The sequence below is a fragment of the Panicum virgatum genome, chromosome 5N (assembly GCF_016808335.1).
Source record: "Panicum virgatum strain AP13 chromosome 5N, P.virgatum_v5, whole genome shotgun sequence".
Lineage (NCBI taxonomy): Eukaryota > Viridiplantae > Streptophyta > Magnoliopsida > Poales > Poaceae > Panicum > Panicum virgatum.
The window spans coordinates 53,376,173-53,401,288 of NC_053149.1; the positions used below are offsets into that span (position 1 = coordinate 53,376,173).

The 25,116-nt window shown below is 50.0% G+C and overlaps 1 protein-coding gene across 1 annotated transcript; it reads right to left on the bottom strand.

Moving 5' to 3' along the window:
* Positions 1–8,759: 8,759 nt before the first annotated feature.
* Positions 8,760–13,414, bottom strand: LOC120675320 (anoctamin-like protein Os01g0706700). Its single transcript, XM_039956503.1, has 16 exons — positions 13,051–13,414; positions 12,789–12,858; positions 12,579–12,694; positions 12,093–12,219; positions 11,879–11,979; positions 11,694–11,785; positions 11,490–11,594; positions 11,141–11,401; positions 10,835–10,967; positions 10,641–10,754; positions 10,485–10,555; positions 10,254–10,384; positions 9,780–9,862; positions 9,591–9,698; positions 9,351–9,509; positions 8,760–9,252 (listed from the first exon to the last, which is right to left on the bottom strand). Exons 1-16 carry the CDS (start codon positions 13,249–13,251, stop codon positions 9,142–9,144), a joined length of 1,983 nt encoding a protein of 660 aa, XP_039812437.1. The 5' UTR covers positions 13,252–13,414; the 3' UTR covers positions 8,760–9,141.
* Between the last annotated feature and the right edge of the window lie 11,702 nt (positions 13,415–25,116).

The window sequence follows — 25,116 nt, forward strand, 5'->3', positions numbered from 1 at the left end:
AGCTGGCACGATCATCGAACAAATGTAGCTGATCCAGTGTGCATAGGGGAACTGCCTCACGACCCCCATCCCGTCAGTGATCACATCCTCGATCTCAGCCAGTATAAAGTCAACAATATCGAATGGCTCGTGAGTAAGGATGTGAAGAAGTAACAGCTGCTGCAAACCAGTAAACCCCTCTGGGTAGCCACTCCTCGGTAGCAAGGTCCTCCGGAGGGCCATGTGAACTGCGTATGCCTCCGGGGTCAGCAAGCTGGGCACTCTGGCATACGACACTGGAAACGGCTGGCGGAAGCACTGAGAGATCGTCTCGTGAGAAGGTGCAATCCCGCCAATCATAGCTCTGCGTGGTGGATCTGCGTCTCCGTATACCATCTCGTGCAGGGAGACATCAACCAAGTCAACTCCGAGAATCCCTACTAAAGTCGCTCTGGACAGACCAAAAACCTGGCCTCCAAACACGAAGTGTACTGCTCTGCGGTCTGGAGCTATCCAAGCTGTGGCATAGAACACTCTAACCCAGTCCTCTATGTATCTGTTCTGCTCTATCTGGAGTAACCTGGGCAGGCCCCTGAAGTGAGCGAAGTGCTCTCTGACGTCTGCTCCCCCTGCGGCTGTCCTTAGTGACACCCAGTCAAGCACTCTGTGCGGGAAGATCCTGTGGCCCCGCCTCTGGTAGGTCTCGTAGAAACTGGCCTGTACGAGCGTCCAGAACCTACGGTCGATCCGGCTGTCACGGGTCACGAGGAACCAGTCCTCCTCCTGAACACTCCACCTGAGCCTCTTGACCTTCGCCGCATTGGCCTTGGTCAAGTTCTGGAGCAGCACACCTGGCTCCAGACGCACAATAGTGTCCATACGGAACACTGCGCGCTCGGCCTCTAGGGCCTCGGCTCTATGAGCTGCTGCTGCTGCTGCGGACCTGCGAGGCTCCTGTGGCTGGTGACCTCCTCGCGTCCTCGGTCCAGTGCGACGCTCGGTCGCCGGAGAAGACTCTCCTGCTGGGGACGTCTGCCGAGTGCGGCCAGAACATCGTAGAGTCGGTGACTCCTGTGTGCCCTGCCCCTGCGACTGCTCAGACTGCTCTACCTCTGAATCTGCCTCTGACTCTGTAGCTGTATCTGAACGATCTGACTCTGCTACTGCTGCCTCAGTCGTGGCTCTGGTAGCCCTGGCACCTCTAACTCGGCCCATACCTCGGCCTCTGCCCCTGCCCCTGGCTGGCGGATCCCTGATCGCGAACGGGCGAGCACGGCCTGACGCCTGCTCCTCGGCGGCCTTGGCCACCATCTCGGCCCTCTCGGCCTCTCTCTCTGCACGAGTCCGCTTGCGAGCGGGCTTCTCGACCACGACCTCCTTCCCCTTCCTCTTCTGGCGTCCCATCTCGAATAGGCAAAAGATCGAGCACCTGGTGAGCGCAAAGCGGCTGCGGCTGTGGTGTGGACGGCGTGGAGGCGCGGGCTGCGCTGCTGCGTAGGCGTGCGAGGGTGGCGCATGGTGGCATGGAGTAGTAGCGGCGGCGGCGCTGAGGTGCACGGCGGCGCGCGCAGGCGGCGGAGACGCGCGCGCAGGCGGCGCAGGAGGGCGTGCAGGCGGCGCTGCGGTGAATGCTCGGCGGTAGCGGCTCAGCTGGCGGCGTGCAGGCGAGCGAGGGCGCGGCGTGGGCGAGCGAGGGTGTGGCGGCGCGGAACGGCGATGGCGGCGTGGCAGTTCGAGACGGGAGGAAAAACGGGCGGTGGCGCGGAAAAGTGAGGACATAGGACGCTGGCAAGAGATATATGACAGGTAGGCCCCGCGTTTTTCCTTAACGCCGGTTAAACCGATGCCTAGGTCTTGAGTGCCGGTCGATTGCATCGGTGCAGTTCACCCGTGACTCCAGCAAAATATCATCTGGGCGCCGGTTGATCCGACGCAATGCTTTTTGAACTCGCCGGTTGATTGAAGGGATCACCGGTTGATTGGCAGGTCAGATCTGTGTTACGTTCACCGGTTGATCCGATGCTGTCACTTTTGTATATGCCGGTTGAACGCCTGAAACTGACTAAGCTGAGACACACTTTAGTAACGCCGGTTAAACCGATGGGTATATATATCCGTTGAGCGTCGGTTTAACCGGTGAACCCAAAACCCTTCTCTCAGCTCACACTTCTATGCTAAGTCCAATAAACTTATAAGATTCAAATAAACTCAAGTTAATGGACTTGCATAGGCGACTTTACCCCTCAAAATAAATAGGATAGCACACTAGCTTAAATATTTTTCTTTTAGAAACCAAGGAAAAGCCGCAAAGCGAGACAAAGCGCCAAATAAAATGTATGAGCCTTGTCATAGGAATATTGAAGATAGAGAGCTTCAAATTCATTATGACATGACTCACTAGGCAATAACGCACCTAACACTTTGCTCTTTTCACTGTTCATGAATTAAGATCTTGTATATGAAACAAGTCTTATTTTCATCAAGTGATCTCCTTTGTGACCCTTACGCATGCAATGATAATGCAAATTATAACCACATGTGAAAGTAAAGTAAACATGAAGTGCACATCTATATGACAAGAAATGCATAACAAGAAATTAAGATCTACTTGTCAAGTTTGAACCCACGGGAAGCTTCCTCATGATGAGCCTTTCTACAAGCCTAGAGGAAAACAAGTGGACCACCACCTCTAGCTAAACCGTTGCTCATCACTATCTTACCATGGTTAGACAAGTGTCCTATATGTATGCATTTTTCTATATGACATGGCAACTTACATGACGTTTGCCGCACCTAAAACATTTAGCTCATTCCTTAGCCTTACAAAAGTACTCTCGTCTAATGGTTTTGTGAAAATATCCGCCAATTGCTCCTCGGATCTCACACCTTGAAGAGATATGTCTCCTTTGGCTTCGTGATCACGCAAGAAGTGATGGCGAATATCAATGTGCTTTGTGCGAGAGTGTTGAACCGGATTCTTGGCAATTTTTACGGCACTTTCATTGTCACAAAGGAGTGGTATCCTATCTAGTTTCACACCAAAGTCCAGAAGGGTTTGCTTCATATATAGAATTTGGGCACAACATGCACCGGCCGCTATATATTCCGCTTCCGCGGTGGACAAAGCCACAGAATTTTGCTTCTTACTCGACGAAGAAACTAGAGAACGCCCAAGCAAGTGGCAACCCCCGGAGGTACTCTTGCGATCCACACGGCTTCCGGCAAAATCCGAATCTGAGTATCCCAAGAGATCTAAGCTAGTGCCTTTGGGGTACCACAAGCCTATGCTAGGGGTGTGCTTGAGATACCGAAGGATCCTATTCACAGCCGAGAGGTGTGACTCCTTTGGGTTAGCTTGAAAGCGGGCACACAAGCACACACTAAACATTATATCGGGCCTAGATGCGGTAAGGTAAAGCAAAGACCCTATCATAGAACGATAGAGGGATTGATCAACCGATTTACCGTCCACATCCAAGTCGAGATGCCCATTGGTTGCCATGGGTGTCTTGATTGGCTTGCACTCATCCATCTTGAACTTCTTCAAGATATCTTTAGTATATTTTTCTTGATGGATGAATGTCCCTTCCTTCAATTGCTTGACTTGAAAACCAAGGAAGAAGGTCAATTCGCCAATCATGGACATCTCGAATTCCCTAGACATCATGGTAGCAAACTCATGGCTTATTAAATCATTAGTTGAGCCAAAGATAATATCGTCAACATAAATTTGACAAATGAAAAGATCCCCGTTGACATCTTTTGTGAATAAAGTGGTGTCCACCCTCCCGATCTTGAAGCCTTGCATGATTAGGAAGTTACGAAGCCTCTCATACCAAGTCCTTGGAGCTTGTTTGAGTCCATAGAGTGCCTTGTGTAACCTATAAACATGATTAGGATTCCTCGGATCTTCAAACCCGGGAGGTTGCTCAACATAAACAAGTTCATTAATTACGCCATTTAAGAATGCATTTTTCACATCCATTTGATATAACTTAATATTATGATGTGAAGAGTAAGCAAGAAGGATGCGGATAGCTTCAAGTCTTGCGACCGGAGCAAAAGTTTCACCAAAATCCAAACCTTCGACTTGAGAAAACCCTTTTGCCACAAGTCTTGCTTTGTTGCGTATCACCACCCCATGTTCATCTTGCTTGTTTCGAAAGACCCACTTGGTGCCGATTATGTTCTTGTCTTTCGGAGGAGCTTCGAGGACCCAAACTTCATTGCGGGTGAAGTTGTTCAATTCTTCTTGCATGGCCATCACCCAATCCGAGTCCTCAAGCGCTTCCTCTATGCTGGTGGGTTCAATACAAGAAACAAACGAGTAATATTCGCAAAATGAAGCATGCTTGGAGCGAGTTCTTACTCTCTTGGAAGGACTACCAATGATTTGACCAATTGGATGATCCTTGGAGATGCGACCATGCTTCACTAGCGGTGCTTGCGTGGATGCTTGTTGGGGTGGATCATGGGTGACTTGTGCTTGTGGTGGAACACTTTGCTCTTCTTGTTCTTGGACTTGGGGTGTTGGCGTTGGCACATCTTCTTGAGGTTGTGTATCATCTTTGTCTTGATCTTCATCCACTTGGGGTGCCATGGAGGTGCTTGGTGTAGATGAGGAAGGTTCTCCCCCTTGATCATTGCCTTCATGCACCTCTTCCGGCTTGATATCCCCAATGGACATATTCTTTAAAGCTTCTTCAATTTCCTCATCACCTACATTGTCATAGCTAACAACCTCCTCTTGGGAGCCATTAGATTCATCAAACTCCACATCACATGTTTCTTCAACTAACCCGGAGGTTTGATTGAATACTCTATATGCTTTGGAGTTTGATGCATAACCAAGAAAGAAACCTTCGTCACATCTACTCTCAAACTTACCGAGCCTTTTCTTCTTATAGATGAAGCATTTGCAACCAAAGACTCGAAAGTAGGATATATTTGGTTTCCTCCCGGTGATGAGCTCATATGGAGTTTTCTTGAGGAGTCGGTGAGGATACACTCGGTTGGATGCATGACACGCCGTGTTGATTGCTTCCGCCCAAAACTTCTCGGACGTACCTTAATCATCCAACATTGCTCTTGCTAGGGTGATGAGTGTCTTGTTCTTTCTTTCCACCACTCCATTTTGTTGAGGCGTGTATGTGGCGGAAAACTCATGCTTGATTCCCTCTTCATCGCACCATTCTTCAATCTTCATATTCTTGAATTCGGTGCCGTTGTCACTCCGGATCTTCACTATTGGGGAGTTGTACTCCCTTTGAGCTCTTCTTGCAAAAGTCTTGAAGATTTCCGGAGTTTTACCCTTATCTCCTAGAAACATGACCCAAGTGTAACGTGAAAAATCATCAACGATTACTAGGCAATAGAGGTTACCACCAATGCTCTTGTATGTAGTTGGACCAAAGAGATCCATGTGTAGTAGCTCGAGCGGCTTGGAGGTAGACAACATCGTCTTGATGGGATGATGTGTTGCAACTTGCTTCCCGGCTTGACATGCTTTGCATAACTTGTTCTTGTCAAAAGTGACGTCCTTCAAGCCGGTGATCATCCCTCTCTTGTGGGCTTTCTTGAGGTTGCTCATGCCGATATGATCAATTTTTCTATGCCAAAGCCACCCAAGAGACGACTTGGTGAAGAGGCATGTCATGGTGCTTGTTTGCTTTGAAGAGAAATCCACCAAGTAAATGTTGCCATGCATAAACCCCGTGAATACAAATGACTTGTCTTTTTCATGAGTTACTACAACACCATTCTTGTCAAAGGTACACGTTAGTCCAAGATCACACAATTGAGCAATAGAAATAAGATTAAAACTAAGAGATTCTACAAACAAGACATTAGAAATAGATAAATATTTAGAAATAGCTATTCTACCCAAACCTAAGACTTTCCCCCTTGAGTTATCACCATAGGTGACATGTTCATGATCACCGGGGTCTTCAAGAGAGGTGAACATGCTATCATTGCCGGTCATGTGTTGAGAGCAACCGCTATTAAGTACCCAATGTTTTCCACCGGCTTTGTAGTTCACCTACACACATGAGAATTCACTTTTGAGTTTTAGGAACCCAAACAAGCTTTGGGCCTTGCACATGTGTGACAAGAGCTTTTGGGACCCAAAGTTGCTTGGGAAGCATCTTCTTTGACTCCTTAGCAATTTTCCCAATGAACTTGGCCTTCACCTTGCCCTTCACTTTACTAAAGAGAAAATGGTTATTTTGAAACATTGATGAGTAATTCTTGGGTAAATTAGGAAGAGGACGTGATGGTAAAGTGCACTCCCTAGTGTGGTGCCCGGTGACTTGGCAATGCTGGCAATATGAACCAACTTTCTTGATGAAGCTAATCTTGATCTCCGGAGAAGGAGTAGTAGCTATGTTTGGCTCCGGAAATGAACCAAGACCTCTCTTGCCATAGTCACGGGCATTGTTGAAGAAAATCTCCTTGTGGATGTATTCTCCTCTTGAGAGCTTCTCCACACTACTCTTGAGGCTTGCTACTTGATCCATCAATTCCTTTTCCCTAGAAGGGGCAAGCTTGGGCAAAGCATTAGTAGCATTATCATTGATGAGTAGGTCATCACATGAAGTAGAAGCATTGACCTTCTCAATAGTTTCATGAGCAAAGTTCTCAAGACTTGGGTCAATTGCTTCATAGGCAAATTCAAGTTCTTGATACTTGTGAGCCAACTCCCTATGCTCTTGTTTAAGTTTTTTGTGGCTCTCTTCAACTTGCTTAGCGAGTACAAGTGACTCATTGTGCTCTTTGAGCAAGTCATTGTACTTGCCAAGCAAGTCGGAGTGGGCAAGCTCTAACTTGGCATGAGTACTCTCAAGAATCTTGACTTTGCCCTTTTCCCTCTTGATGACGGATGTATACTCATTAATGAGGTTAGTTAATTCATAAGGGTCAAGCTCTTCATCACTATCATCTTCACTATCCACCTCACATACCTTGGTGTTACCTTTTGCCATGAGGCACATAGGAGGCGGAGGTAGTGGTGGTTCTTCATTTGTGAGGGCGATGGTGACGATATCTTCTTCCTCATCACTTGATTCTTCACTTGATGAGACATCGGTCACCCACTCTTGTTTGGGAAGAGCTTGGTCTTCTTGTCATGGCTCTTCTTCTTCCCAAGTCTCTTGTTTTTGTTCTTCCTTTCTTTTTCTTCATCATCGCTTGAATCATGGCGATGCTTGCTCTTGTTATCCTTGTTTCTTTTGTCCGGCTTGGGGCAATTTGGACGGATGTGACCTTTTTCTCCACAATTGTAGCAAATTTTATTCTTGACATCCATTGGCCGAAACATTCCCTTTTTAGAGTCAAAGTTGAAACCCTTCTTATTGATCTTGTCATTTAAGCGTGTGAACTTTCTCATCATGAGAGCAAGTTCTCCATCATCTTCAACATCGGATGAGCTTTCATGATGATCATCTTCTTCATTGCTTGAGCTTGAATCTTGCTTGATCATCTTGAGCTTGCGGGATTTGTTTGCCTTGGTCTTTAGAGCAATTGATTTGCTTGAAGTTGGCTCTTCGGACATACCAAGGATACTCATTTCATGAGCGCGAATTTCGCCCACAAGTTCTCCCACTTCCATTGTGTCAAGATTCTCCTTTTGAAGCATAGCATTAATGATGTTATACTTGGGCTTCGGGAGGAGCATGAGAATCTTGCGATTGATGGAGGCACTGTCAATTTTGGATATTTCAAGTGCATTAATGTCCTTGACAATGACATTCAAGCGAGAATACATATCATTGCAATTTTCATGAGCTAGCATTTTAAAGGAATCATACTTAGCTCTAAACAAGTGATATTTTTGCTCACGAACTTTAGTGGAGCCTTCATGAATTTCAATGAGCTCCTTCCAAATATCACTTGCTAAGTCCATGCCATTAACTCTAGCAAAAACTTCCTCACTAATGGCTTCGAAAATTGCATTTCTAGCCTTGGCATTCCATTTTAATTGTTCCGAGGTGGGAGTTCCGGTGAACCCGGTCTTAGTTGCCAACCACACTTCGGGGGCAATCGCATCAAGGTATGCGGCCATGCGAACTTTCCAATAAGCAAAGTTCTTGCCCTCGAAGTGAGGTGGCGAACCACCCATCTTGGCCATAGCTCTAGGCGGTGAGGCCTAATGATCCAAATGAGCAACGAGGCTTTGATACAAATTGAAAGGATCGATGAACCAAGAGGGGGGGTGAATTGAGCCTTTTTCAATTTCTAAAACACAATTAAGCAACCTTAACCTATGCAATGCTAGTAAGGCACCAATTCACCAACCGGATAACTAAGCTACCTACTCAAGCTATGAGAGATAAAACGAGAAGAAAAGCCTAGCAAGGTAGAGCTAAGTTATGATCTCTAAGTCAAGCACATGAATAAATTGCATGAAAGAAAATGCTTGAATAAAGAGAGTGGACAAGAGACGACCGGATTTTTCCCGTGGTATCGATGTGTTGGCACACACCCCTAATCCACGTTGTGACACTCACAAAGAGTCTTGTCACCTCCCAAGTCACCGAGACGAGGGCGCTCACTAAGAGTCTCCGTTCACCATCCCGGCGTGGTGGAGATCAAGCCACGTACAACCTTCTTCTCTGGGCTCCCACAATCCTTGGCAAGCTCCGCGAGAAACACCTCGATCACCAAGATCGCCTAGGTGATGCCAATCACCAAGAGTAACAAGCTAAGGCCTTCACTTGAGCAAGAACCGATCACCAAGAACGGATGCACACAAGCTTCTCTCTACTCAAGTAAATTGATGATTGTCACTAACAAGGGGCTTTCCACACTCCAATTCGTTTGTGCTCACTTTGTCAACTAGTACTCAGTACAACGCTACTCTTAAGCAATCATCCACACATGCACACAAACACACATTACATGGTCTGAAACATATCCAAGTTTCAGTTCGACTCAACAGAGCAGTAAAATTGAACGACACCCCCACTCACATTCTTACTCCTAAGGTCATTCTGCTCTACGCAGTTACCAGTAGGTCAGGTAACAATAAGCCGATATCTACACTTAACAATTAGCAGAATCAAGTTGTTACATCCCTACAATTTGTACAACTTTGGCTATACAAATCTCGCTCTACCTAAGCTACAAAACTAGCATGGTCTTCTAAACTGCACCTGATGTTTCTCAGTCCAGTTTGGCGTCCAATTTTGAAATGCTCTTCAAAAGTTGTTTGGAGCAGACATTTTGTGCTTGAGCTACATATCGCACTCGATTTGCTTTCACCCATGCAGGCTCCTAATGGACAATAGGAAAGCAACAAACCACAATTGGTGCTTCAGTTATAAGGAAATAAGTAGAACTGTACAGAGGAAGGAGATAAATATAGAAATCACCTCAGGCACGAAGTGTGAGAAACCGAATTTGATTAAGAGGAGAGCATGCTCCATTATGAGGATTGCTGCAAGTCCTGGCTCAATCCTCCAGTTTCCCTCCGCATCATAGAGACAAACAAGAAGCAAGCAGTTTGTGCATATTGCCATTACCACCAAGAACTGAAAACAAATTCAAGAGTGAACATCACGGACATGCATGTATAGTCACTAGGAGTCAAATAAAAAGTTCAGGAAGCAAACCTGGAATATATTCAACCATGCTCCAATTGTAGCTGCAGCACGGGGGACAGGCCTTTTCAACATGACTAATAATTTCAATGCATCTGCTCTGATTTCAGTAGCATTGTTCTGTAGGGAAAAAAGTTCCAACAACATTAACAGATTTACATCAAAGCAAAACACGGTGATTTTGTGACAGAAACCACATACCAGAGCAGCAAAACAGAAAATCAGCGGAAATGCACACGCAAACATCATGATCATTCCAAACTGTAGAGTTAGCTCCAGAAAATCTGTGATGGATATAATACTGTAAGCACAACTTCCACAATTTTTTTCCATTTCTTTCAGACTGCAAATGCAATGACTAAAACTCAGCGGAAGTGCTATAATGAACTACTCCCTCCTTCCCCGTTTATAAGGCATACACGTATATCAAGATTCAAACTTTCTCATCTTTGACCAATAATTTGACTATTAAATTTTTGTTTTTATAATGCAAATTTCATATGATTGGATTCATAATCAATTATAGTTTACAATGATTATAAGTTTATAATCAAAAGTGATATAATATATGATAAATAAATGGTCAAAGTGTTGTTTAGAAGACCGTGTCATGTTCCACCATGCCTTATAAACAGGGAAGGAGGGAGTACATCCAAAGCAAAGTCTGACACTTACCATCAAATAAACCATCTTCAAGTTCTGCTCCAATGCTTGCAGTATAAGAGGGTTTTAAATATTCTTTCTCCACTCTTGTTGATAACCGGACTGACTTTCCTGAGGGTGATTCTCTCTCATGCTTTTTCTTGCTACAATATTGGAGAGAGTTCTTGTTTTACTCTATTGATCTGGAAATAAGGATTTGATCTGGAAATAAGGATAAGACAAAAGGGTTCGTGCAAAACTTACTGGACAGCTATGTACTTTTTATAGCTGTACTTCAGGTAAGGAATGGAATTCTCAATCAGATTTTCTAATACCTGAAGGAAAAAAGCAAACATACCATCAATATGAAACTATGGTACAATCATGTTCATCAGTAAAACAATTATGCTGCGGACATGCCTGGGACACAATGAGACGCTGGATGAGAACTTGCCGGAGGGCCAGTATATCACGATACAATGAAGCATGGTAAAATAACCCAATATATGACTGCATAAAGTAAAGGCCAAAGACCTGTATCTCAAGAAAAGGAAACAAAAAGTGAGAAGCCAGGCTTAAAGAACACACCATCTTTCAAACTTTGTTGTATTTACCTTATAAACTAAGCTAGCAGAACTAGACTCTTCTCCTTGATTGTTTTCATACTTTATCAAATTGACAGATACCTTGCCACCAATTCTGGTGTAATACTGAATCGCAACAAGATATATAGCGGTCAACAAATACCTGTATAGTATAACATCAATGAGAATAATACAATGCAGATTTGAGTGACAACCAGAAATGTCAAAATACTGAGAGAAACAGATATAAAGTACTAGGGAAGGAAAGCTAGCTAGCAAATCAGTTGCACCGTTTTGGGCTAACCCTTCCAAAAGGCGGATCATAGGAATACTGACCTCATCACCTCAGTTTCTGTAATCTCGTATAGATGAGCATATGCCAACTCAAATGGCAGCTGAAGACAAATGATAGCCAACACAATGATAGCATTGTTCCTTATTCTAAGGAGGACACCAAACCATTCATTCCTTTGCAACTTTCTTTTCTCAGCAGATACATCACTAAACTTCTTTTCCTCAATAGTAAGAGCATCACCCAAGGAGTCAAGTTCATTGCCCATACTTTTGTATTCAGATAATGAGCAATTTATACCCCATCTGTTGTGGCCATCTTAAAGAGGTCAGGAAACAGTTGTGAGCAAATTAGCTTGATATATACAGATCAAATTTGAATCATGTGTGTAACCTTGCAAGAAGTGCTGAATTCTTTCGTTTCCAAAATTGCAAAAAGAAGACTGCCCAAGAAATAACAAAGATAAAGAAAGCAGGAAGAACCAACCACTGCAATGACCTGAATTCAAAGTGCAGAGGAGAAATGCAGAAGTAAGAACAGATAGAAAATAATATTAATTTTATATTTCCAATGAGGAATAGCAAGTAAAATGTATACCCAAAATCTATAAGTTGAGTTGCCAGTCCGAAAACAGCTGGGAAGAAAAGCCAACGTGTATACATTCCTAGGAACGCAAAGTATGTAGCAATCTGCAGTTGAAGACAGAGTGTTTACAAAGTAACAGGTAGAAAAATTAATAAAATAAAGATGTTAGTGGCAAGATGTGCTAGACACAGTTCTACCTTCGTTCCAAAGTAGGAGTAAATCTCATCAATAGGTTGCCATGTGAAGTCAAGCCAATTGAGTGCCCAATTTCTCAGGAGTTGCTTCCTTTTAATTTCATCTGCAACAAAGTTTAAGCTGACTGGGATTGCTGTTTACTTGTTTTTACCAGTGGCATATAGGGAATTGTCCCTTCACAATATATGAGAACAAGTAGAATTTAGATTAGTGTACCATGCAAAGGGAACACTAGCTTTACAACTCCTTCAGATTCCAGCCTTGTCAATAGTGACTCATTTTGCTTCCAATGGAACTCCTTGTCATCAAATTTAAGAGTTATTTCAGAGTTTGTCTTGTTCACCTGCATTAATCAATTCCAACCTGCTATCACACAATTATATCTAAATAGCAAGAGCCGAACACTTGGCTAATTAGTTATATACTTCACTTCTCTGCATAATATCAAGCGAAAAAAAGAACGAAAGTGCACTGATACACTAAATAAGATCAATGACGGAACAAAGTGCATGGGAAAGAGCACAGCTCAATAGAACAATGGGCATATACTTAACCATTGGTAGTTTTACAAAGCAGACCAGAGAAACAAATTTTATCAGTAGACGTGTGGAACAATGGGCACTATATCAGTAGGCATATCCACAATTTGTTGCAATCTGGAACAACAACAACAGCTACAAATGAGGACAAGTGTGCACTTACTATGCCATATATCAAGTAACGGAAGCAGCAATATCGCTCTCTCCAGCTGAACAGGGACCCATCTGGCTGCCTGACAAATGCTGCGACCTGGTCCCATTCAAACTGAAGCTCCATTCCTGAAACCCAAATTAACAGCAACATGAACACACCGCCCACCCACCCCAACTGCATTTCGATGTCAAAATGCCTCCAGGTGGAGCCCCAAGTTACCGATGTAGGTCAGCTTCTTCATCTGCATCTCCGCAGCCGCTCTCCCCAGGGTCCCCATTGGCGCAGCCAGCTAAATTCAAACAGCAGGCCCACAAGCGTTAGAATCGAGACAGCAAGCAGCACGCCCCGCGCAATTCCGAGAGCGAGGCGGGCAGATCATAGGGCTCGCGCTCCTCCGGATCGCCTCCTCGTCTCAAACTCAGGGCGCACCACTCACCACAACCCGAATTCAGAAAGGGCAAGTGCAAAAGCAGCCACCGACCTTGATGAACTCGGCGGGGACGCCGCGGACGCGCTCGACTAGCAGCCCGGCGCCCTCGAGCTCCCGCACCAGCCGCGCCAAGCAGTCCTCGGCGGCCCCCGCCGCGGCGGCGCGGGAGAGCTTGGGCACCACGATGCCCACCTCGTACCCCGTGGCCTCCTCCTCCACGGCCCCTTCCCCTTCCTCTCGCCCCGCCCCCATCCCCTGACCCCCACCCCGGATCAGATTCGGCCGCGGGTGAGGCGCGCGACGGCGGCGGATGCGAGGAGGCGGATCCGCATGGGCGGCGGAAAGGGAAATGCGCGGAGGGAGCGGAAGAGTAAACAAAAGCAAAGCGAGCCTTTGGGAATGGCGGAGACGGGGAGGGCGGGGGCTAACGGATAGAGGAGGCCCCTGTGTCCGCGTCCATTCAATTTGATTTCTCAAGATTAAATTAAACCTTAATCTGGTGAGGTGGTGATTAGTTGGCGGCGCAAAGGCCTGTCTGCGAGCGGGCGTAATTAATCGGCGATTAGAGGATTTGAAACGCCGCGGGGGCGTGGAAGGGAAATGAAAAAAATTCTTGTAAGGCCTCGAACAAACTGCACCTCCTTCTATGGCTCTGGAAAGTTGAAGCCCTCTTCTATGGTCATTTTTTTATTTTCAATCCTTTCTATAGCCCTAACGTTACATCCATTAGCCTACAACCGTTAGAGTTCCCGATGTCAAGTATTTAGTTGCAATTTTGGACCAAATTGCCCCTGCCTCACTTGCCCTTCCAGATGGGAACCCCCCCAATCCCGCACGTCGCCCCCCACGCCCGAGCCCGCCCCCGGCGGCGGCGGCGGCTACCCCCGCCTGCGGATCCGGCGCCCGCCCCCATCCCGCCGCGCGTGGAGGAGTCGTCCGGGGCCCAGGACGCGCGCGCGGGCGCGGCGGCGGCCTGGTCCGCGCGGGCGCAGCGGCGACCGCGCGCGCCAACGGAGTGGCCAGGGAGAGCGCCCAGGACGCGCGCGTGCGGCGGCGGCCAGGGACGCGGCGGCCCGCCCGCCGCCGTCCCCCCGACACAGCCTCCGTGCGCCGGCCGACCGCCGCCATCCACGACCGTCCTCTCCTCCATCCTGGGATGCGTGCCCCTGGACTCCGCGGGCGGCGGCAGACGGCGGGGGCCACACGGCGGTGATCACAACAGCGCTAGTGCCCACGAGCTGCGCCACGAGGAGGAACGCGATGGCGACCATGCCCAGCTAGAAGGCGGAGCTCCTGGGCAGCGAGCTGGACGTCGTGCGCACGGCGCGCGTGCTGCGCCGCGGCGACATGGCGTTCCCCGCCGGCGGCATGGCCGAGTGGCATCGGGGCCTGCGGCACCGCGGCCAAGGCGGACAGGCGGGACTGTGACGCGCGGCAGCACAGCGGGAGGCCGCGGGGGACCCCGCCCGTGATGGGCGCGTCTACGGCGCGGCAGTCGCGGCGGCGTTCGGGCGGTCGCGGCGCCGGGAGCTGATGGGAAGGGTGCCAGTGAGAAGAGGTGGACGCAGCTGATCTCACCGAGAGCTCGAATCGGACGGAGGAAGGCCGGAAGCAGGGGGTTGACGGCGAGGTGGTCGGGGCCGGCGACGGGGCTTCTCCGGTCAGCCGGAATCGAGGCTCGGCGACGGCGCCATCAGGGTGCCCAAGTTCGCCTCGGCTTCCGCGTGGTGTACGGAGGGGAAGGGTGCGCTGCGCGGCGGGGGACGCGCCACGCGCAACCGGCGGCTGACGGCCGGAGCCTGCCTAGCTGCCCCTGCAGCTACGGGCCGGCCTGCCGCCCTGCCTGCGGCCCTGCGCGAGCCGCGAGCGCTGCGCCGGCCTGCGCACACGGGTCACGAGCCCCTGGGGTGACGAGTGCGGCGGCCGGCGGCCTGCAGGGACTCGGCGGCAGGGATCTCAATTCCTTACCCTTTGACCCAAGGGCATTTTCGTCTTTTCACAGCCACTTAACTAGGAGTTAACTGGAGATCTCACGGTAGGGCCATAGAAGGTATGTAAAATGAAAACATGGTCAAGGAAGGGAGGCCGAACATTTCAGAGCCATAGAAGGGAGCCTCATTTCTTCTAGGGCCACACAGGGAATTTTCCCAAGGGAAATCGTGCGTACGAGTAGAGACGGACGGCGGCACGACCATGGATTGATGGATGGACGTGATTTGAGAGTCTTTTACTTGTGTACCATTAAAAAAGATTGTCCTTATCTGTGTACCACTAAAAAATTCATTCCCACCTGTATACCATCGCTCCAACTTTCTTTGTCCTGTGTACCATTCCATCCAATCCCAGAGGCCCGAGACCGGCCACCGCCCATCCCTGTCGGCGCATCCCGCCCTACCGCCGCCGGCACCTTGCGCGGGGCGAACAGCGCGGGTGCGGCTCCCCCGGCCGCCGCGGGCGCGACTCACCTGGCCGCCGCGGGCGAACGGCTCGGGCGTGGCTCGCGGGAGCGGGGGCCCCGGCCGGCACAGGCAGCGCGCGCGGGCGCGGCTCGCACGAGCAGCGCGCGGCGGCGCGGAGCCCCCGGCCGGCACAGGCAACGCGCGCGGGAGTGCAGCTCGCCGACTGGTGCGCGGTTGAGACCGGCCCCTGGTGGTTGCTGTTCTGGATGCCGTGGAGCACTGGAAGCTGAGTCAGAGGACCGAGCCATCCACGAGGTGCGTGCTGTGTGTCTGCCATAGGAGGATCTATAACATTTGTACTATTCTTGAATTCGTAGATTTTTGTGTTCGTAGATTTATCTATAGTAGTCATGTGCTCTTCGTATGTAGGATGGACGCAAAAAATAGCTTCAACTTAGAAATTCGGATTGTTGCTGCCAATACGCGTGATCGGTGGTATTGGTTAAGAAAAATCGTGGATGCTGACTTCACCAATTTCAACGATTTGGTTGATGAAGTTGTTGAAAAGTGTCCTCCTCGTTTCGGTGACATAGTAAGATTGTTTTACTTTTGCATGGACAGTAAGGTGAACATCCAAGTGTGCTCTGACCAAAATTTGTTTGCAATGTTTGATAAACATGAGGCTTCCAAGTGCTGCTTGTTGACTTTTTCTTATCATAGCCCTAGTAGTGAGCCTCATGTTATTCCTGATTGGGATTTTAGCACCGGCCAGTCAATTGAAGCTCCATTCACCCCTTCCATACCATGTCCTAGCATAGCAGAATCAAGCCTCCAAACAGAGACTCAATCTACAGATAATGGTAACCTGGCCAACCCAAACCCATGTAATGAGCATCTGGGTGATGAGGAAGGGCTATATATTGAGCTTGATCCCCAACCTCCAAAATCTTTCAATTCTGAACCTAGCACTAAACAAAGATAAGCTGAATGTTCCCAATCAGACCCATGCTATGACACAGATACTGATGATGAATCTTCCTCTGGTGAGGATGAAGAAATAGATGACATAAATGACATTGTTAAAGATAGAGAGGCTGCACGTATGCCCGATGCTGATTATGACATGAAGGATCCTCCTATGGCAGTAGGCACTTTGTACTCCAACATGAATGCTTTTAAGTTGGCTCTAGCTACACATGCTGTGAAACATGAGTTCCATTATAACATTGAAGCGAGTGACACAGGAAGGTATAGGGTGTACTACAGTGGCAAGGAATTTGGCTGCAGGTGGAGAATTCATGCCTCTACTCTTAAGGATGAGGTGACAATTAAGGTAATCTGTTTTTTTGTCTATGTATTGAATAATTTTGTTCCTAGTACACAAACATTATTTATGCAATAATTTTTTTGACACTTTCTATGCAGATTAAGAGGAATCCATACCCTCATGAGGAGTTGAAAGGATCGATGGACCAAGAGGGGGGGTGAATTGGGCCTTTTTCAATTTCTAAAACACAATTAAGCAACCTTAACCTATGCAATACTAGTAAGGCACCAATTCACCAACCGGATAACTAAGCTACCTACTCAAGCTATGAGAGATAAAACGAGAAGAAAAGCCTAGCAAGGTAGAGTTAAGTTATGATCTCTAAGTCAAGCACATGAATAAATTGCATGAAAGAAAATGCTTGAATAAAGAGAGTGGACAAGAGATGACCGGATTTTTCCCGTGGTATCGATGTGTTGGCACACACCCCTAATCCACGTTGTGACACTCACAAAGAGTCTTGTCACATCCCAAGTCACCGAGACGAGGGCGCTCACTAAGAGTCTCCGTTCACCATCCCGGCGTGGTGGAGATCAAGCCACGTACAACCTTCTTCTCCGGGCTCCCACAATCCTTGGCAAGCTCCGCGAGAAACACCTCGATCACCAAGATCGCCTAGGTGATGCCAATCACCAAGAGTAACAAGCTAAGGCCTTCACTTGAGCAAGAACCGATCACCAAGAACGGATGCACACAAGCTTCTCTCTACTCAAGTCCTTAATCTTGCTTCTTGATTGATTGAATGAACAAGTATGTGAAAGATGAAGCTCAAGGTGGCTCATGACTATAGTATGAGTGTTTGGATGTTGCCTGGTGTCAAGAGTGGCAAAATGACCCATTGGAGGGGTATATATAGGCAGCTCACACGGATAGAGCCGTTGGAGAAAAAGCTGCCAGAAAACTGCGTAGCGCCGGTTAATCCGACTTACCTCCAATAGTCATCGTCGGTTTAACCGATGAATGTAAACTGCCCCTTCTAAAAACTAGCCGTTACAACTTGGGCAGATTAACCGACGTATCATCGGTTTAACCGGTGAGTGTAGTTGTCCACTGATCAACTAAAAAACCAAGTCTCTGGACAACTGCACCGACGTTAACTCAAAACCATCGTCGGTTTAACCGGTGAGTACAACTTCAGAAATCCATGGAAAAACCATCTCACTGGTCAATTGCACCGACGTCTCATTTCAAATAGCGTCAGTTTAACCGGTGTATAGAACTTGAATTACCCTGGAAAAACCAACTCTGGACTAATGCACCGACGTTAAATTCAAACACGTCGGTTTAACCGGTGTATTGACTTGTCCAGACTCTGCTGACTTTGTTTAACCGACGTATAGAAAAGGGAGAGCGTCGGTTAAACCGGTGTTAAAGACTTTTTCTGATTTTGCCTTTTCTGATTTGAGTCTTGAATGAAATCCAAATATTCTTGAGATATAAGTTGAAAGCCACTTATTTGAACTTCTAGGAACCTGAGTGACCATAGTGTGCATCCATTTTTGATTGACCATGTCCATGCTCAAGTTACTTGGCCTTAACCCCTCTTAATAGTGCGATCACTACAAAACTATAAAACCTATACTAACCTAAGTGTCTTTCTCAACCTTGTGACACTTAGGACTAGAAAGATCCTTAGTCTTGACATATATTAGAGTTGAAAACCGAGATCGCCTTTTTGGATAATGAAATTTAGGGGCCTCTTTTGACATATGACCAAATGAGCGATAATGATCTGTTAAGCTGCACAAACTCATTAGTCACAATAATGGTTGTCATTAATCACCGAAACATACCTTGAGGGCCTAGATGCTACAGGAGTGTCACAGCACAAGGAGGGCAGGAGTTTGTGTAGGGGTTACTCGATTTTGGGTGTGTCAACAAGTGATTGATTGGCTCAAAGAAGATGGAAAATTAGGTGTCACTGAGCTGCAAAGGAGGCTGAAAGATAGTCACAAAATTTTGGTGCCGTACAGGAGAGTGTACAAAGGTAAACAACTTGCTATGGATCAGCTTTATGGCCCTTGGAATGAAAGTTTTGACAATCTATACAGATTTAAGGCCCGGATAGAGGAAAGCAGCCCTGGGTCCTTGGTTGTGATTGATCACCACACCATCAACAACAAAATAAGGTTTAATAGACTCTTTTTTGCTTTGAAACCATGTGTTGATGGATTTCTTAGAGGTTGTAGACCATATCTTGCAGTAGATAGTATATTTTTGACTGGAAGGTTCAGAGGGCAGTTGTGCATAGCTTCTGCAGTTGATGGGCACAACTGGATGTACCCAGTAGCTGTAGGTGTCATTGACTCAGAAACAAATGAGAATTTGATTTGGTTCATGGAGAGGTTGAAGGAAGCAATAGGCACACCAGTTGGGCTTACATTCAGCACTGATTGTGGCCAGACAGTGATGAATGGGGTTAGTGAGGTTTTCCCTGAAGCTGAACATAGAGAGTGTATGTACCATCTAGTACAGAATTTCAAGAAGAGGTACAATGGAAAGATTTTTGATGAAAATCTGTGGCAATCTGCATATTCTGGGAACCCCTACATGTTTGAGAAGCATTATCAAGCAATGGCTGAATTCAAACCAGAAGCAATGAAATATCCGCAAGAAAATCACAAAAAATTATGGACTAGGAGCCAGTTCTCCACATTGTCAAAGGTGGATTATGTCACTAATAATTTGGATGAGTGTCGGGTACCATGATTAGGGGCACCCTAACCAAGGGACTAAACCGCCCTCAAGACGCGAAAACATGTGTTAAGCAATCGGGCCCACGAGAGCCTACAGTCTCCTTTCGATCCAAAGGAAAGGAAAGGACTCAAAGAGGCCCACTTCGCCCTCGGCCCACGGCCTGGCTCTACAGTACAGCCCATTCGCACCCCCTCGAACCCGCGGAAAAGCAATCTCCACCTCGCTCGAGGTCTCCCTGCCGAGGCCCTCAACAACACCCCGCACCTCCGCCTTGCTCGAGGGTAGCGAACCTACCCTCGGGAGAGCGGACCGCCTCCGCCTCGCTCGAGGGTAGCGAACCTACCCTCGGGAGAGCGGACCAACTCTGCCTCGCTCCAAGGTAGCGAACCTACCCTCGGGAGAGCAGACCGAGTTCGCCTCACTCGAGGCTACCCCTCGGCTGACGGAGTTATCGATACACCGGCTCACCTGCTCGCCCGACAAAGGCAATAAATGCCAACCAATCCAACGTGTACTGGGGAGTCAGGCGGCATCAGGCCTCCACGCCGCACAACGGCTATGACCGGGATCCCATCCGCCAACTCCGATCACTGCTCCGCCATCACTGACACTGTGACGACACTGTGGGAACCTGCGGCGCCCTGTGCAAGACGTGCCTGGCACTGCTCTCGCCACTATACTGCCAACTCCTCGTACTTCCCTCGTACTTTCCCCACCGGGGAACCCTCGAACAGCATGGGTGCAACCCTCGAACGCGGCCCGGGCCTTGACCGGAGCAGGACTCCCGCCTGCAGGACCCTCGAGACACCACCACGCTGCGCACAGAGGACGGTACCCTCTACAGGAGCCACAACGACGCCGCTGGAGTTGCCAGGACGCTGGCGCGATCTCCGCCAGGTCAGGACGCCGCCCAAGACAGCCGCACGCCTGGCGCCATGATCTCCAGTACCCCACAGTGTACTTCCTACAGTGGACATTCGCTGTGCGCCCCCGATTCGGGGAGAAACGACGATTGTTTCCTCCCTCCGTACATGTACCCCGCCCCTCTTTGTGTCTATAAAAGGAGGAGGCGGGCCTCTCATACGCTCAGACGCCCTCATATGACCAACTCCCTTAGCTTCATTCGCTCACTGTCTCGATATTGGTACTCGCCTCAATCATCTAGCAGAGACTTGGGAGCTTCCCTCCCTCTCTCGCCTCGCTAGTACCCCCTACTACAGGCACCCCCGGTGCGAAATAATACAGTGCACTCGCACAACCTTGCTGGACGTCCGGCCCCGCGGCCGGAACTAAGATAAACTCGTGCGTTCCTGTGTTACCTTTCGCATCAACCATCCTGGGTGAGGGATCACACAACATCTTACTAGTTGGTGCCGGACCACCGGGTCAGGACACCGACAGTTGGCGCGCCAGGTAGGGGGCACGCTGTGTGACTTTTTGTCTTCATTCTCTCTTATTTCCTAGATGGCGGACGAGCCACACCCACTCCCAGCAGGCACAGTGCTTCGGTTCGGGAGCCTCGACTTCTTCGTGATCGGCAGCAGTTACGGCATGGAGCTTCTCCCGGCCGAGGCCAACCCCGACACTCCGGCTCCATCGACCCGGCGCATGGAGCGGCGCAGGGCGGCACGGCTCAGCTCCCCCACGTGGGTTGAGGCTGACGTATCGCAGCCCAGCGTCGCAGCTAACGGCATCGCCACTTCGTCACTACGTGCTCCGGCGCTATCTGTGCCGGCACCACCACCGAATGCGGCCCCGGAGCCTCCCAAGGAAGGCGCGACTGCGCCATCACCCTTTCCCTTCGGGATGCGTAACGCAGCTGCTACCTATGCTTCGTCGGTCAGCACCAGCATGAGCGCGTATGAGGACTTGCCGGGTCACCACCTCCTCTCGATCCGCAACCTCATCGCGTCATCACCCGACGACTCCTACCTCGACACGGTGGGATCGATTGCCGATGACATCAACTTCTTCATGGACAACTTCACGGCCACGGAGTGGGACTACTCCGGGGTTCGTGACCTCAACGCCTTCCGGTCGTTTCAGCTCGCGGCGAACTACTGCCTCACCTGCTCCGAAGACTCCAATGAGGGGGATTACGATCCCACCCGGGAGTGCTTCATGGTCGAGTTGGTGGATGGGGTGGTTGACGAAGTGCCGAGCGACGACGGGAACAACGAGGAGCCCCCACCAGCGAACCAAGTGGTGGCGCCCCCTCCGAACCCCGCCGCTTCATCGAGCTCGGCGGCGCGGCAGGCGTAGCTGGCGCAACTCACTGAGCTCGAGAAGGGGCGCGGGCTCAGGCGGCGGGGCGCGTCGCTCGGGAGCGGATCCTGGCCGACGACAATGTCGACAAATCCTTGGAACTGAAAAGGGCCAGCCAGAAGCTCGTCGCGGCGGCTTATCTACTCTAAGCCTTGCCGGAGCCCTCTACGGCCGAGGGACGCAACCTGCGTAATGAGGTGAAGGTGCTCATCGAGCAGGCTGCAGTGCAGCAGGCTGAGAGCTCTGCATCTCGCATGTGCTCGGCGGTTTCGAAGGCCGGTGGGGCAGCACACCAGGGCCACGAGGCCTCAGTGCACACTCCACCAGGAGGAAAGGGCAAGGTGGCCACGGCGAATGACGCAAGGGCATCCTCGATGCACGATCGCATCAAGAAGCCTCCTATGAAGGAGCGCCTTTACGACGCGCGCGGGCGCGCCGACGACGGCGACGCCCACAACATCATCAACGGGAGGAAGTACACCCCTCGACGGGGTGGCCGCTTCGACCCCGAGCATAACAGGGGCGTGTCACCAGAGCCCCCGGGCACCCGTGTGTTCAGTCGGGAGATTCGCACCGCTCCCTTCCCCCCTCACGCTTTCGACAGCACACCACCCTCGTCAAGTACTCAGGAGAGATGGACCCCGCAGTCTGCCTCAACGATTACCACCTGGCATGCCAGCTGGGCGGCGCGACGGATGACTCCGTGATCATCCGCAACCTCCCTCTTCACCTTGCCGATGCCACACAAACGTGGCTCGAGCATCTACCCGCGGATCAGATCCACGACTGGGCCGACCTAGTCAAGATCTTCGTGGGCAACTTCCAGGGCACCTATGTACGCCCCAGAAACTCCTGGGATCTTCGAGGGTGTCAGCAAAAGCCCAATGAGTCCCTACGCGACCACGTGCGACGCTTCTCCAAGCAATGCACCGAGCTCCCCAGCGTCACCGACATCGAGGTCATCAACGCCTTCCTCGAAGGCACGACGTGCAGAAACCTCGTGCATGAGCTTGCATGCCGTCCCGCCAACATCAACGAGTTGTTCAATGCCGCCACCAACTATGCCGCCGGCGAGGAAGCAGTTGGTGCCATTTTCGACAACAAGCCGAACAAGCGCAAGGAAGATACGCCCGCAGAGGGCAGCAACAGCAAGACCCAAGCCCCCGCCAAGAAACAAAAGCAGGGGAAGAAAGGAAAGAAGCCAGTCCCACCAAACCAGCATAGACAGGGGCAGGCGGAGGACTCCGGCGAGGCCTTCGTTGCTTCCCCAGACCGCAAAGGTCCTCGAGCCCCTCTCGAGGCGGTGGCGGCCTGTTCGACGACATGCTCAAGAAGCCATGCCCTTACCACAAGGGCTCGGTCAACCACACCCTCGAGCAATGTGAGATGCTCTGCAAGTACTACAACCGCGTCGCACATCGCGATGAGGACAAGAAGAAGGATGTGGATGACAAGGGTGGCGACGGCGAGTTCACCTCGGTGGAGAACGCCTTCTTCATCTTCGGAGGGCCGACGGTGAACATGACCTCTAGGCAGTGCAAGCACGAGTGCCGAGAAGTCTTCTCCGTCACCAAGGCCATGCCATCCTACCTCGACTGGTCGGAGGACACCATCTCCTTCGGCCGCGAGGACCACCCCGACTACGTCCCGAACCCGGGACAGTATCACTCGTCGTGGATCCCATCATCGGTAACACCCGCTTCTCCAAGGTGCTCATGGACGGAGGCAGCAGCCTCAACATCATGTACGCCCACACCTTGGAGCTCATGGGGATCGGACTGGACAAGCTCCGTCCCAGCAAGTCGCGTTCCACGGCGTTGCGCCGGGGAATCGAGTCCAACCCCTCGGCCAGATCGACCTGCCCGTCTGCTTTGGCACGGCGGCCAACTTCCGCAAGGAGGTGCTCACCTTTGTGGTGGTGGGGTTTCGGGGAGCCTACCACGCCATCCTTGGGCGTCCCTGCTACGCCAAGTTCATGGCGATCCCCAACTACACCTACCTCAAGATGAAGATGCCGGGACCGAAGGGCGTCATCACCATCGGCTGCTCGTTCGAGCACGCTTACGAGTGCAACATCGAGTGCGTCGAGCACGACGAGGCTCTGGCGCTGGACGAAGCCCTCGCCGCACAGCTGCAAGGAATGGCCGAGGAGGCCATAGACTCCTAGCAGCGGCACGCGGGCAGTTTCGAGTCTGCCGAGGGCACCAAGGACGTCCCCCTTGACCCAAAGACCCCCGACGGCAAGGCGCTGAAGATCAGCGCTACCCTCGATAGCAAATAGGAAGTGGTGCTCGTCGACTTTCTCCGCGTGGAGCCCCTCGACATGCCTGGCATCCTGAGGGAGGTCACCGAGCACTCCCTTGATATCATGCCGAACTCCAAGCCGATCAACCAATGCTTGCGGCGCTTCGACGAGCTCAAGCGATGGGCGATCGGCGACGAGGTGCACAAGCTTTTGGAGGCCGGATTCATCAAGGAGGTATTCCATCCCGAGTGGCTAGCTAATCTTGTACTAGTTAAGAAAAAGAGTGGGAAATGGAGGATGTGTGTAGACTATACTAGTTTAAATAAAGCATGTCCTAAAGTTCCCTTTCCATTGTCACGTATTGATCAAATAGTCGATTCAACTACGGGATGCAAACTTTTATCCTTTCTTGATGTATACTCCGATTATCATCAAATCAAAATGAAAGAGTCCGACCAGCTCGCGACTTCTTTTATTACCCCTTTCAGCATGTACTGCTACGTCACGATGCCCTTTGGCCTTAGGAACGCTGGAGCCATGTACCAGCGATGTATGCTCCATGTGTTTAGAGACCATATCGGGCGAACCGTAGAAGCATATGTCGACGACATTGTTGTGAAATCCAGGAAGGCGGACGACCGGGTAGCCGATCTTAGGATCGTGTTCGATTGCCTCAGGGTTAAGGGGGTGAAGTTCAACCCCGAGAAATGCGTGTTCGGAGTCCCTCGAGGCATGCTCTTGGGTTTCATTGTCTCCTAGTGGGGCATTGAGCCCAACCCTGAAAAAGTCTCGGTCATCACTCGGATGGGGTTGATCCGAGACTTGAAGAGGGTATAGAGGGTCATGGGTTGCCTGGTAGCTCTCAGCCGATTCATCTCGCGCCTTGGTGAGAAAGGCTTGCCTCTGTATCGACTCCTGAGGAAGTCCGAGCGCTTTTCGTGGACCCCCGAGGCCCAGGAAGCCCTCAACAAACTTAAGGCATTGCTCACTAGTGCTTCGATCCTAACACCACCAATGGACGGCAAGCCCCTCTACCTATACATGGAAGCAACGACTCAGGTCATCAGTGCAGCCATCGTTGTGGAACGACAAGAGGAGGGGCACGCTTTGCCCATCCAAAGGCCGGTGTACTTCGTCAGTGAAGTGCTGTCCGAAACTAAGACACAGTATCCACAGGTCCAGAA

Coding starts and splice junctions, on each gene's coding strand:
- LOC120675320 (XM_039956503.1), bottom strand. CDS start 13,251: ATGGGGGCGGGGCGAGAGGAAGGGGAAGGGGCCGTGGAGGAGGAGGCC. Junction 11,980..12,092: donor GCTAGTGTTCCCTTTGCATG/GTACACTAATCT, acceptor ACTTTGTTGCAG/ATGAAATTAAAAGGAAGCAA. Junction 10,968..11,140: donor ACAGAAACTGAGGTGATGAG/GTCAGTATTCCT, acceptor TATACTATACAG/GTATTTGTTGACCGCTATAT.